General features: G+C 28.2%; 1 protein-coding gene across 2 annotated transcripts; it reads left to right on the top strand.

Moving 5' to 3' along the window:
• Positions 1–6,125: 6,125 nt before the first annotated feature.
• Positions 6,126–7,723, top strand: LOC140867245 (uncharacterized). Of its 2 annotated transcripts, none has more exons than XM_073272321.1 (3): positions 6,126–6,321; positions 6,511–6,959; positions 7,073–7,723. In XM_073272321.1, the coding sequence occupies exons 1-3, from the start codon at positions 6,136–6,138 to the stop codon at positions 7,515–7,517; spliced, it is 1,080 nt and encodes a 359-aa protein (XP_073128422.1). In that variant the 5' UTR covers positions 6,126–6,135; the 3' UTR covers positions 7,518–7,723. The 2 variants fall into 2 exon arrangements, with proteins under 2 accessions (XP_073128422.1, XP_073128423.1); XM_073272322.1 differs by having other exon boundaries at positions 6,187–6,325.
• Positions 7,724–14,215: the final 6,492 nt, after the last annotated feature.

Raw genomic sequence — 14,215 nt, 5'->3', positions numbered from 1 at the left:
TTTTTGAGAATAATTAATGACTCGTTCCATAACATTAAGCATCCCAGTCCCTTTCTATACCTATAAGGTGCGACAATTTTTAGTACAATGCCGTTGATGCTATATCAATTTTCGCGACATTTTACCTAATTAATTTGGGGATCAAATCTAGTCTTCATTAAATAATTGCATTACATAAATTGAGGTGGTTAGCAATATAGCTATGTAAATGAATTTCAAAATAAATTTCTTTTGACTTTTGAGCAAGTATTTCCATTAAAGATCAAGAAATCCGGTTATTTGGATGTTAAATTTAAGATAGTATCTTAATCTTGTATCTGAAGTTCATATTTTAACACATGAGTAATATTAATGTTCATATGGTTAACATGAAAAAACTTATGTAATTAGATAAATTTAAGGTTAAAGTAGATTGAACTTAACCAAGAAAACCATCGGAGTTCCTTGATGATTGCCATAAATCATTAAATTGTTTATGTTGGGAACTTGTGCTTAAAGAATTGATATGGGTTGTACTAAGGTTGTCCTTGGATGGAAAGATGTGATTTGGGGAGGGATTTAAATGATAAGTTTGAATGAAATCAAGGGCGGACGGAGCTGTGGAAAAAAAAAATTGAAATTTTTTATATATGATTTTGAATAAATTTGGATTAATGTGTTATTAGCCCGGGTAGCTCAATTAAAAAAGTTAAAACATTGGAGGGCTTAAAATTCTAACACGGATAAATTGATAATGCTGGCTCCGCCATTGAATGAAATTCGTCTTGGATTGATTTCAAATACATCATATATAATCATTGTTACATTTATATGCACTAAAAAAATGTACGTGCGTTGTACGTAACAACAATTTTATTTGATTGAGACCAAAGTTATCAAATTTCAAATGTTTAGCTTTATTAAAATCAAGTGTTATACTTTTCACAGGCAAGTTCAAACTTCAGTCACCATAATTCAATATCTAATTAGCTATGAAGTGATCATATGACATATTTAACTTTCTTTTTGTTATATTTGTCGGTTTCTGATGGACGGTTTTTTGAAGTGATATTATATGTTTATGCATTGAGTTTGATTTATTTTTTAGCTAACAATTTTAATGTGTTATATATTTATTGAAAAACGTAAAATATATATATTTGTTACAAATTGTAGGATCAAGAGATTTGTGTTTTACTAAAAGCTATGGTACTTAGTGGTAATTGTATAACACAAATCTTTTAAATCGTATTGCAGTTTAAACAAACACATGTTTCAATTGTTCAACCTAAGGAGACAATTATTGCACCCTAACAATCACCTTATCAAGAATTGTGCTTTCAATCAATATGAATCGAAACTACGATCTTGACTCTGATATTAATTGTATGACCGAACACGTCTCGCTTTACCTAAATTTATAGTTGATGGTAACAATACGACTCAAAATTTTAAACAATACAAAATATCAAGTGTCATGTTTGGATTAATGCTCTCTGAGACTATTATTGCACCCCAGCATAAACAATTTATGTTAAATGATAATTTTACTTATATTGATTTTTTAAGAAAAAAATGTAATTTTTTTTTAGAAATGATTTTTTGATTCATTAACTTGTCCAAATTTGAGTTTTAGTTTATTGAGTTGTCAATTTGGTTATGGTGCATTAACATTTAATTTTCAATTATTGTTAGTCCAACTGCTGACGTGATATTTGATAATTCAAAATGTTTGATCTCACTTCAGCATTTTTACGTCGTGTCAGTATTTTTATTATTATTATAAATAAGTATTTTCTCACGTCCCCAATTAGACCAAAAGTAGCAGAATTAAAATTTAGCGTATCACAAATAAACTTTGTAAACTTAGTTGATCAAATCATAATATTAAATAAGTTAGTGAACAAAAAAACTATTTTTTATTTATTTAAAAGCTTTATTTATAGATGAATTTTGATTTTCTATTGATACAGTAAATATAAATCACATATTATTTTTTTTCTGATAAACTCGCTACAGTAATTTCTTTCAGATAAATGATTTTTTTGATTCATTAACTTGTCCAAATTTGAGTTTTAGTAGTCAATTGAGTTGTCAAATTTGATTTTGGTGCACTAACATTTAATTTTCGATTATTGTTAGTCCAATTGCTTACGTGATTTTTGACAATTCAACAATGTTCTATCTTAATTTTTTACGTTTGTCACGCAAATTTTTACGATTTCATAATAATTAACATTAATTGATTTTATTAGCCAAGTATTATACTGTTATACAAATATCAACATGAAACTTAGTTATAATCATACTCTCTATGTCTCACTTATTTAAACTACATTTATTTTTTATTTGTATCAATTATATAGTTTAGTTCTCATATTAAATATCATATGTCCTACTCTTTTAACAATTTATCCATATTAAATTCATTTATTAACTACTTATATAATTATTTTATTTTATTAAAATTTAATTAAATAAGGGTAAAATAAGAAATTCTTTTACAAAATTTACTTTTACAAACACTTTTTTAATATATATATATATATATATATATATATATATATATATATGAAAAATACACACAAGCCTAAATAAATGGGACGAAATGAATATAATTTTTACCTTGGAAAAGAAAATATTTCTGTTTTTTATTAATTTTTTTAATTTTCATATTCTTTTACCAATTTATCCCTATTAAATTCATATTATTAATTACTTGTATAATTATTTTATTTTATTAGTATTAATTGATTCTATTAGCCAAATATTATAATGTAATACAAATATGAACATAAAACTAAGTTATGATAATACTCTCTATGTCTCACTTATTTAAATTACATTTCTTTTTTTTATCTATCTCAATTATATAGTCTAATTTTCATATTAAATATCAAATATCCTACTATTTTAACAATTTATCCCTATTAAATTCATATTATTAACTACTTGTATAATTATTTTATTTTATTAAAATTTCATTAATTTGGGCAAAATGAGATATTTCTTTACAAATTTTACTTTTTCAAAAACTTTCTTAATATATATGTGAAAAATACAAATAAGTCTAAATACAAGGAACGAAATGAGTATATTTTTTTTACCTTAGATAAGAAAATATTGACGTTGTTGATTAAACTTGTAGTCCCTAAAATTTTCAAAAATATTAGAAAAAAATATTAATTATTAAATAAAAAATAATAGTAACCACAGTGCCACTTTTATTTCATATCAAATATCATATAACATAGTATTTTATTAGTTTATCCCTATTAAGTTCATATTATTAACTACTTGTATAATTATTTAATTTAATTAGTATTAATTGATTCTATTAGCCAAGTATTATACTGTATTACAACTATCAACATAAAACTTAATTATAATCATACTCTCTATGTCTCTCTTATTTAAACTACATTTAATTTTTTATCGGTCTCAATTATATAGTCTATTTTTTAATATTAAATATCATATGTCATACTCTTTTAATAATTTATTCCTATTAAATTCATATTATTAACTACTTGTATAATTATTTTATTTTATTAAAATTTCATTAAATAAGGGCAAAATGAGAAATTGTTTTACAAAATTTACTTTTTCAAACACTTTCTTAATATATATTAATGTATTTTATTACATTAGTAGTCCTTAAATATTTGCAAAAATAATAGACAAAAATATTAATTATTAAGTAAATAATAATAATAACTAAAGTGTCACTTTTATTTCTTATTAAATATCATATGTCTATCCTAAAAAAAATTATATGTCAAATTATTTTATCAATTTATCTCTATTCAACTCATATTATTAACTACTTGTATAATTATTTTATTTTATTAAAATTTCATTAAATAAGGGTAAAATGAAATTTTTTTTTATAAAATTTATTTTTTCAAACACTTTCTAAATATACATGTGAAAATACATACAAGCCTAAATAAGTGAAAAGAAATGAGTATATTTTTTTTACCTTGGACAAGAAAATATTGATGTTGTTGATTAAATTTGTAGTTCCTAAAATTTTTATAAATATTAAAAAATATATTAATTATTAAATGAAAAATGATAATAACTAAAGTTTCTTTTTTATAGATATATATAGATATGAACAAATAAATAAATTAAAACATATTTCAATTAATATAATAATTTTTTAGTTTAAGAAATGAATTAAATGTAACAATTAATCTACTTTTAATATTAAATCAATGGACACAAAATTAAGGTAAATTTTAATTAATAGCTTTTTTAATTTAAGACATGAATTAAATATTAACAATTAATATACCTTGAATAAATAAATGGACTAAAATAATTACTCTCGACTAATCTAGAAAATGAAATTAAAAACTTAAAATACATTGAAAATGACAAAAATATTTAATTAATAGTATGTAAGATAAATAAGGGCAAATTAGAAAATTCACAATTAAAATTCATATATTTATAAGATTTATTTATAAGAGTAATAGATAATAGATAATAGATATAGATAATAGATAATAGATTGAAGAGACGTGGATTTTAAATCAATCCAACAAAAATCATCTAAGGAGCTAAATGAGTTCGAGATTCGTAACTTCAAATCGATCGGTGTTTTCGTAATGGAACCGGTCAACCCTTTAAAAACATTTCGATCGGTCCGACCAATTTAACTAGACGATCGGATCAGAAAACTGTTATATTATATAAAATAATAATATATTTAAATTTTAAATATATTACATGTGTATATAAATAAATAAAAATTATGTTTACGAAAATTTAAAATCTAAACAACAATATACATATGATCAAAAATATCAAAATAAACTCAAATACTATTAAAATAATATTTTTAATAAAATTCAAAATCCAAATAATCATATATATATATATATAACCAAAAATGAAATATTAAATATAATTTAAGAACTAAATTTTTTTGGAAGATAATATAATCATAGTTTCAACTGATTATTGACCAATTTGCCAATTTGACTGCTAAAATGGTTTACATGGGATCGGTTCGCATCGGACTTATGATTGGTTTCCAATCAAACCGGTAAATCTAGTCCGGTTTTAAAAATATTGTTTCAAATTTCAGCCCAAATGTATCCGCCCAGCCCGTTTTCTGATATGTATGGATAGAGTCTAATCATTAATATGGTTTGATGCACTAGAGTTATATTAGCTTTTTATTTCATATTGTCATAAAATTTAAGAAATTTTTTGTCATTTATTTATATCTTTTTGTAATTATAGTTCTTTACCGATAAAATGGGGTCTTAATCATGTATTTATCGATTTTTTGTAATTTTAAGTAATATTCGGTGAGAGTGTCGAATTCGATCATATTACATCATATACATGAGTGTCGATCGAGTTGACGTTAAAGCAGTGTCATTTTGGTGTCGCGTTGAAAAAAGGGTTCAAAATTACAAAAAAAAAATACATAATAAAATATAACAAACTAAAATTAAAGTTTGACGTCATAAAAAACCAAATTTTTTTTGTTTAAAAAAAAACCAGATATATAGGACCAAACTAACAGCTCATATTCTTGCTTCTTTTAGTTTGAGGAAAGAGGAATGCATTGATTATTTCGAATTTTGTCCTTATTTTCTTTTTACAAAGTGGCATGGACGTTGTTTATCAATAATATGAATTCTCTTCTTTTTTAAAAATAAAATAAAAATAGAATAATAAAATAAAACGGGATTGTAATTATTATATAGCTTATGACACGAAGATTACATCGAATCTATTGGACCTTGATTCTAATCATTATTCGTCAAATGGTTGGGAATTTGGGATCTTCACTTCCAAAAGATATTTCAAGCTTGTGTTATATTATATATAAGGAAACAGCGCAAAAAAATAATGACAATGTGGAAGAAAATGGCTGGTTCTTCTATATATATATATATATATATCTCAACAAAACATTAATTAATTAATTAATTCCCTCCCTAATAAAAAGCCAGCTCCTAACAAAGCGCTTCATTCTTTGGAAAATTTATGTTATTTTCCATGGATCACACATTTGTTGGGACAAAATCTCCATTTTCTTGCATTCCTTCCATTTCCCCAACCTTTCTTTCTTCGTCTCTCCCCGCGGCAAACCTCTTTTCTTTTCTTTCATTTTACCCCACCCTTTGATGCATGGGAGATCCTCCGAAGTCACCTACTCCGAATTTTTACGGAATTCTTGGAATTTCACGAACTGCTTCCCTCTCAGATGTTGGCAGAGCTTATAAATCACTTGTAATGAGATGGCATCCCGATAGAAATCCGTCTAACAAAGCCGAAGCACAAGCCAAGTTTAGCTCCATCAATGAAGCGTATAGGGTGTGTACGTCCCCATTTCTTTAATTTGCTATCTAATTCATCAGAATCTTTATTCAATATTCTTATTGGGAATAACATCCATGCATCCAATACGGCTTATATATAGTGATTAATTCTCATGTATTGATATTTACAATGGCAAGCGTGGATGCATTTTGTTTATGTTATGTTTTTTTTCTTAATTTTCAGGCCATTAGCAGCAAGAAAAGAGAAGAATCCAATGCCTCCAATGGGGACCATAACGAACCGCAGACACCGAAGAAAAAGTCATGTGGTATTCAAAAAGAGGACGAAGAATTTCACATTTCTAGTCCAAAGCTGCTTTCGCGTACCACAAGCCGGATCAGCCCTTTAACAACAGGAACCATAGCTCCGACATCAGCCGAGTTCTACGCATCATTTACCAAGACTAGTCCAAACGGCACTCCTCCAACTCCTAGCACGCCCAAAGACGACCAAGCGCAGCTTCTATCAAAAGCCACCAGCCGTCGGAGCACAACCCCGATTTTCTTCTCACAATCAGCGGTTCGGAGAAAACCTCAACCGATAGAGAAGAAGCTTGAATGCACGCTTGAAGAGTTGTGCGTCGGAAGCGTTAAAAAGATCAAGATCACAAGGGATGTCATCTCAAATACCGGGTGGGTATTAATGAAAATAGACTATGGTAGTGTTTGGGAGAAGCCACATGGTATAATGTAAATTTCATTGGATATATATGTCTAACATAAGACTCATCATTATAAAATGACAGGTTCCTTGCTGAAGAAGAAGAGATACTAATGATCAGAGTGAAGCCAGGGTGGAGAAAAGGAACAAAGATCACATTTGAAGGCAAAGGAGACGAGAGACCGGGCACTCTTCCGGCCGACATAATCTTTGTTATAGATGAGAAAAGACACCCGCTATTCAAACGTGAAGGCGACGATTTGGAGCTAGGAGTTGAGGTCCCTTTGGTGCAGGCCCTCACAGGATCCACAATTCCTGTGCCTCTTTTAGGAGGAGGGCATATGACCTTGTCAATAGATGATATTATATATCCCGGATACGAAAAGACTATCCCGGGACAAGGCATGCCTAAATCCAAAGAAGAAGGGATGAGAGGAGACCTTAGGCTCAAGTTTCTGGTCGAATTTCCTGAAGAATTGAACGACGAACAACGGGCGGAAGTTGTTAGTATTTTAGAAGGATGTTCTTGATCATTTGATTTGTTTCTAAATTTTTCCCCCCTGTCTATGTCATGGTTATTTCCATTTCCTCACAAGGGGCTGGGAGATTGTGTAGATGCTTCATTTAGTGTTAGGTGGTGATTAGAATTGTAATTATGTGTAAACTCACATCCCAGAAAGTGTGACACTGTGAGCTAGACAATTGGAGAGAAGATGGAGATATATAATCTGAGATCGATAGATGAGTTTTTCTTCTTTTCCAGTACTAGTACAATCTATTATATATATATATATATATATATATATATATAAATGATATGGTGAACAACCATCGTAATCGTAAGCACCTGCTGACGTGGCATCATGCAAATCCAATAGGTGAGTGACACGTCGGCAGGTGCTCACCATATCATATATATATATATATATATATTGGTTCAAGAGAAGGGGACACCTACAACTTCAGAGCTAACTTATTGCTATTCTTCAACGGATCGATACCGATTCCCATTTTGTCATTCTTCAATGATATCATGTAATCTTGCCGGAGGAGTGGAGATAATTCTATATCCTCTATCAACTTTTAGAGCTTCATTTGCCAAGAATAATCCCATCTCCACTTTCTTTTCTGTGAACAGAAACTCATTTATCCACTTCCAAATCATTAATCTTAATTAGTCATTATCTTAATTTCCATGTTTCCCAAGATTGATCGCTTATTTGCTGATGCATAGTGGGTGATCATATCATATATATGCCGACCGAGCTAATTGAGAACCTACCGCAGTGCTGTCCTCTGTTTCCTCTTCTTAACTCAGAATATATATATGCACCTAATCTGTTCTCCGTAAGTCTCAGTAAAATTCGACGACTTTGATATGAGGTCGAATATTTAGTTGTTACAAGGAAGGTGCACCGTGATGAACCTAGAATTTGTTGAACAAATTTAAAAAATTATAAAAGATTTAAATCGAACTCCTAAACAGGTTTATATGCTTATTTTTTAAGAGATGTTTTTCTTATAAAAATCTCTCTTAGGATATAATTGAGAAAATGTTATATTATTAAACAAAACAAAACCGAAAAAACAACACTCTTTGAATCTGTTGATGCAATATTAACATATATATAGAAATTAAAAGACGATTTCGAACAGTTGTAACTCTTCATCAAACAACACATCATTCCAGGTCGATCCCCGTATTTTCGCAGTGGTGATAATTATTCGTTATCAAAAATTAAATTTCTGAAAATATTAAATAAATTTCTGAAAATATTCTAACAGAATTATATATATGTTTATTAATGTCTAGTAAATATTACAGATAACTAATCGATAATAGTCATAGATATTGTTTTCAAACTAAATAAAAGGATATAAAACAAAAAATCGAAAAACCATAATGCTCATTATAGTTATAGGTATGATCATGGGCCGCCAAAGGTCGGGGTGGGCTCCAACTCAGTTTAGTATTTTTTTTTTCCGATTAGTATTAATATTTATATATGTAAATTTTTAGGCTAAACAATAGATGTGCGTTTAGTTGGTTTGATAGGATAACTGATGGATTGATAATTTTATTGATAACGAATTGATAATTAAAGTAATTGGGCGTCGGGTTTGTTTTTTCGGGTTCGAATAGTTCAGGTCGGGTATCCAAAAAATCGGGTAGTATTTTTACTACCCGAATCTGACCCGAATAAAATCACTACCTGACTTTTGGATACCCCAAAAAAATTGGGTTGTGTCGGGTACCCGAAATCGATACCCGAAATTTCAACCTCACTCTCTCGCACTCATTATTCTCGCCCCAAGAAGCTTTTGTGGGCACTCTTTAAATTCAAATCCTTACAATCGTAATTGAAGCACAACTGTAACAGTTAAAACCCAGCTGCACCACCGTCAAGATCCATGCCTCCAACTGATTTCATCTTCTCATCTCCAAATTGGTCGTGCATAGATTGTTTATGTTGAGTCCAGCATTCCATCACCATTGCTGATTCTTGGAAAGTTGCTTACGCTACGACTGAATCTCATCCAAATTAAATTCATCCCACTAATTGCATGCCCTTTCCTCCAAGTTAAGGTAAAAGAAGAGAGAAGATTTAAAATTTAAAGGAAACCTGCTTTTTGATTAATTAGAGTGATTACTCACATCACAGTGGGTGGTGGCCGGTGGTTTCAGTCTTTCAGAGAGAGAAGACGACACATATTTCTCAACCTTCAGGTTATAATTTGAAAAGTTAATAAAAATGTCAGGTAACCGATACCCGATCGCGTATCGGACAAATACCTGACACCAACCTGACCTTCAATATTTCGTGTTCGGGTTTGTAAGACTAACCGACTCGATCGGGTAAATCCGATCGGGTCGGGTCGGGTACCCAGTACCGACTACAAAATGCCCACCCCTACTCAACAATGATTTCAGTTTAGATTAAATTTTTATTTAGTACAAGATTTGTTTGTTCAGCTTGTTTTTTGAAATAGTGGTTTTTAATTCACAAAATTATTTTTGAAAGAAAATGAAAGCAGATGATGAGAAATACATTCATTTTTTCACATCAGTCTCCAATTCAAGTTTCTTCTCGTCGTTCTAAAATTTCAATTTTCATCTTTATTTTTTATGTTCTTGAAATAAATTTATGATATTTTTAAAAATTATTTCATTTGGTTTTTAAAATTTTCTATACAATTTTTTGCATTTTTATATATGTAATGTAATAGATATATAATAGATTAAGTTTGTCACTTTGTGATAAATAAATTAGTTAATTGAATAATCACATAAATAATAAATAATTTTAAAAAAAGATTAATTATGTAGTAATGAAGGGTAGCCATGCAAATTCACAAATCAAACTCACATATTTATTAAACTAGAAAAATGTACGTGTGTTGCACGTAACAAAAATTTTATTTAATTGAAACCGAAGTTATCAAATTTCGAATGTTTAGCTTTATTAAAATCAAGTGTTATAATTTTTTATGGACAAGTTCAAACTTCAGTCACCATGATTCAATATTTAATTAGCTACTGAAATGGTCATATGACCTATTTAACTTTCTTTTTTGTTATATTTTTTGATTTCTTATCGATGATTTTTTTAATGATATTATATGTTTATGCATTGAATTTTATTTATTTTTTTAGCTAAAAATTTTAAAACAATAACATATGTTATATATTTATTGAAAAACGTAAAATATATATATTTGTTACAAACTGTCGGATCAAGAGATTTGTATTTTACTAAAATCTATAGTTAGTGGTAATTGTGTAATGCAAATATTTTAGATCGTATCGCAGTTCAAACAAACACATGTTTCAATTGTTCAACCCAAGGAGACAATTATTGCATTCAAACAATCACCTTATCAAGAATTGCATGTGCTTTCAATCAATATGAATCAAAACTACGAGCTTGACTCTGATATTAATTATATGATCGAACACGTCTCGTTTTACCAAAATTTATAGTTGATGGTAACAATACGTCTCAAAATTTTAAACAATACAAAATCTCAAGTGTCATGTTTCGATTAATTCTCTCAGAGACTATTATTGCACCCCAACATTAACAATTTATTTTAAATGATAATTTTACTTATATTGATTTTAAAGAAAAAACAGTAATTTCTTTCTGAGAAATGATTTTTTGATTCATTAACTTGTCCAAATTAGTTAATTGAATATTCAAATAAATAATTAATTAAAAAACATATTATTTATGTAGTAATTAGTAATGAAGTGTAGCTATGTAAATTCACAAATCAAACTCATATATAGATATATTTAATAGATAATAGATTAGCTAATTAGTTAATTTAATATTCAAATAAATAATTAATTAAAAAACATATTAATTATGTAGTAATTAGTAATGAAGGGTATCTACGTAAATTCACAAATCAAACTCACATGTTTATATATGTAATAGATAATAGAAATAGATTAGTTAATTAGTTAATTGAATATTCAAATAAATAATTAATTAAAAAACATATCAATTATGTAGTAATTAGTAATGAAGGGTAGCCATGTAAATTCACAAATCAAACTCACATATTTATTACATACTCACATATTTATATATTTAATAGATAAGTTAATTAGTTAATTGAATATTCAAATAAATAATTAATTAAAAAATTAAATTAATAATTTAATTAATTCATATTTATAATTATCTAATTAGAACAAATATGTAGAACAAGACTCAAGAGATTAATTTGACAATCTATTTAACAAAATTTATTTAGTAATTGTATCCGAACATTTTATTAATAATTATTAGATACATTTTTTCTCTTAACAAAACTTTGAAACATTATCCGAAATATTTTAATATTATATGTTTTAATTTGAATATTTATTTTTATTTATAAATATACGTTTCTAAATAGTATATATAATAAAATTATCACTTTTTCTATTTTTTGAACGAAATTTTGAACATTAAAAAAAATTGAGATTTTCTCTCCCTACTCGACGGGATCCCGAATAGTCGGGTCCCGAAATGTTTCGGGTACGGGATCGAGAAAAAAAAAGTTTTCTGATTCTTTTCAGGACGAGAGTTGGGTAGGGGGTTTACGGGACGGGTTCCGACCCTATTCCACCCCTAATAAAGCTCATCTATATAATTTAAACTTTAAACATTAATGATTTATCACAAATAAAAGATATGATAAATAATTATTTGTAACTAATTATCTTTCTAAATGAAAAAAATTAAATTAATATTCTTTACTTCCCAAAAATAATATATGAAAACCCCATTTTAAAAAATTATAAACATGAGTAGAAATTTCAAATAATAATTTACATTATTCAATAAAAATCACAATCTCAATTTTGAAAAATACAAACTTGGCATACAAAATAAATTTCTCGGTATCACGACTAAACGCATTATGAGCTAATACAGATCTTAAAAAAGACAAGTAAACATGTGTTTAATAAAATTATTAATATAATCATATCCTTATCATAACAGATAAACGCAACCTATATAAATAGGACTGTGAGTGCGTGTTAGAACGATGATCCAATTTGCCGGTGAGAGACATATATAATAATACTAGGTATAAGGACGTGCGTTGCACGAGGCAAAGCAATGAAATCGATATTTTATATTAATAATTATATTATATGTTAAAGAAATAAATCGGTCAACTCTATATTGAATTCAGCTGAAAAAGACAAGAGTTGAATTTAGGCAAAAAAGATGAGAAATAATAGAACAAAAATGATCGATATGAGTCTTTATTTATAAACGAGACATGTGTTAACGTTTCTACTGTATGATTGTTCAAGCAACAGAGAGTTTCTTGTTATATGACGCAACCTTTCTTTTAATAATTTTTTTTGCCCCAGACTTTGTGAATTCGCTTAATTAAATTTATTATTTTTCCTTTTGTCAAAACTTATAGCACACCAAACTTACAATAAATGTGTTAACCGGTTCATTTGTTGGATTTATTTGTTGGATTCACTTAATCATCGCAACCGTCATGAGGACTGGAAATATGTGGTGGATATGTGAGCACATATTCTTTTTTTAATTAAGCATTTAATTTATTACTCATATGTCGATTCTTGTTGTACAAAGGAGTTTGAAATTGTTCAATTCGACCAAAAAAAGGAATGGGAAAAAGAAGCCTACATGGGAAGTGATAAATGTATATAATATATATAACGGTGATATCTTGTTGGTTTATGTCTTTTATGACCAAGTAGAGTTTGAAATCAAATCTTAGAATGATTTTGAACCAAGCCCAGAATTTTCCGTACTGGGTCATGGTATATTCTGCTACACCGAAACTTGTTTTTTATGGATAAACATCTAGTTTGAAGTGCTTTAGTTTGGGTAAAATTGTGTCCATCTCTGTTCTACTGAGATAAGCTTATGCCCTCTGATTTTTTGGGGTGAGCATATCATTATTTATATTTATGAAAAGCTTTTATGTTTATTTTCTGGTGATTTCACATCTCTACTTTATCTTTCACTTGTAATGTGATGAATCCGTGTTTTTCTCCCTTAAGTTTTAAAATGCAAGACCTTGTCTGTTATCTCTAAAGTAGCTTCATCATGTTTTCATTAGAACAGTTTAGTACGATATCAATGGCACAAGATACTACTGCATCATTGACAATTTTTTGTTAAACATAGGGTCCTCGACAACCTGATGCGAAACAATGTGGGTTTTATGTGATGAAATTTATGAGAGAAATTGTTGAAGGAAATGCTACCAGCGAGAAGGATTCACTTTTGTCAATGGTAATATTTAACATATTCTGAATTTTCTCAAATAATTTTCTTTATTTCAATTGCTTCTTCATTACTGATTTTTACTACCTAATATAATTTGGGTTTGTTAACAGTTCAACAAAACAGTTTACTCTAAAGAAGAAATTGATGAAGTGCGATTCGAATAGGCAGAATGCATACTAGACTACATTCATGACTAGGTATTTGGCTCTCCTTCATCGACTTCATAACCTATTAGAAGCCTCCCAAATGTTCTCAATGCATCTTTTATAACGGTTAAAATTTTAGTACGAAAATATTGCTAAAACGAACTCAAAAGTATCAAATCACATAGTAAATTAACTTTTTCTGGTCTTTCATCCATGAGCTAAAATATCTATTGGCATGCCCCCTGGAGCTACCAAGTTTAAAACTTTAGGTTGTACCAATCCGTTATCCTAAAAAGCTGGTTTGGA

Source organism: Henckelia pumila, chromosome 4 (genome assembly GCF_033568475.1).
Source record: "Henckelia pumila isolate YLH828 chromosome 4, ASM3356847v2, whole genome shotgun sequence".
Classification (NCBI taxonomy): domain Eukaryota; kingdom Viridiplantae; phylum Streptophyta; class Magnoliopsida; order Lamiales; family Gesneriaceae; genus Henckelia; species Henckelia pumila.
The sequence above is the reverse complement of the archived record's forward strand: the minus strand, read 5'-3'. Positions and strand labels throughout refer to the sequence as shown.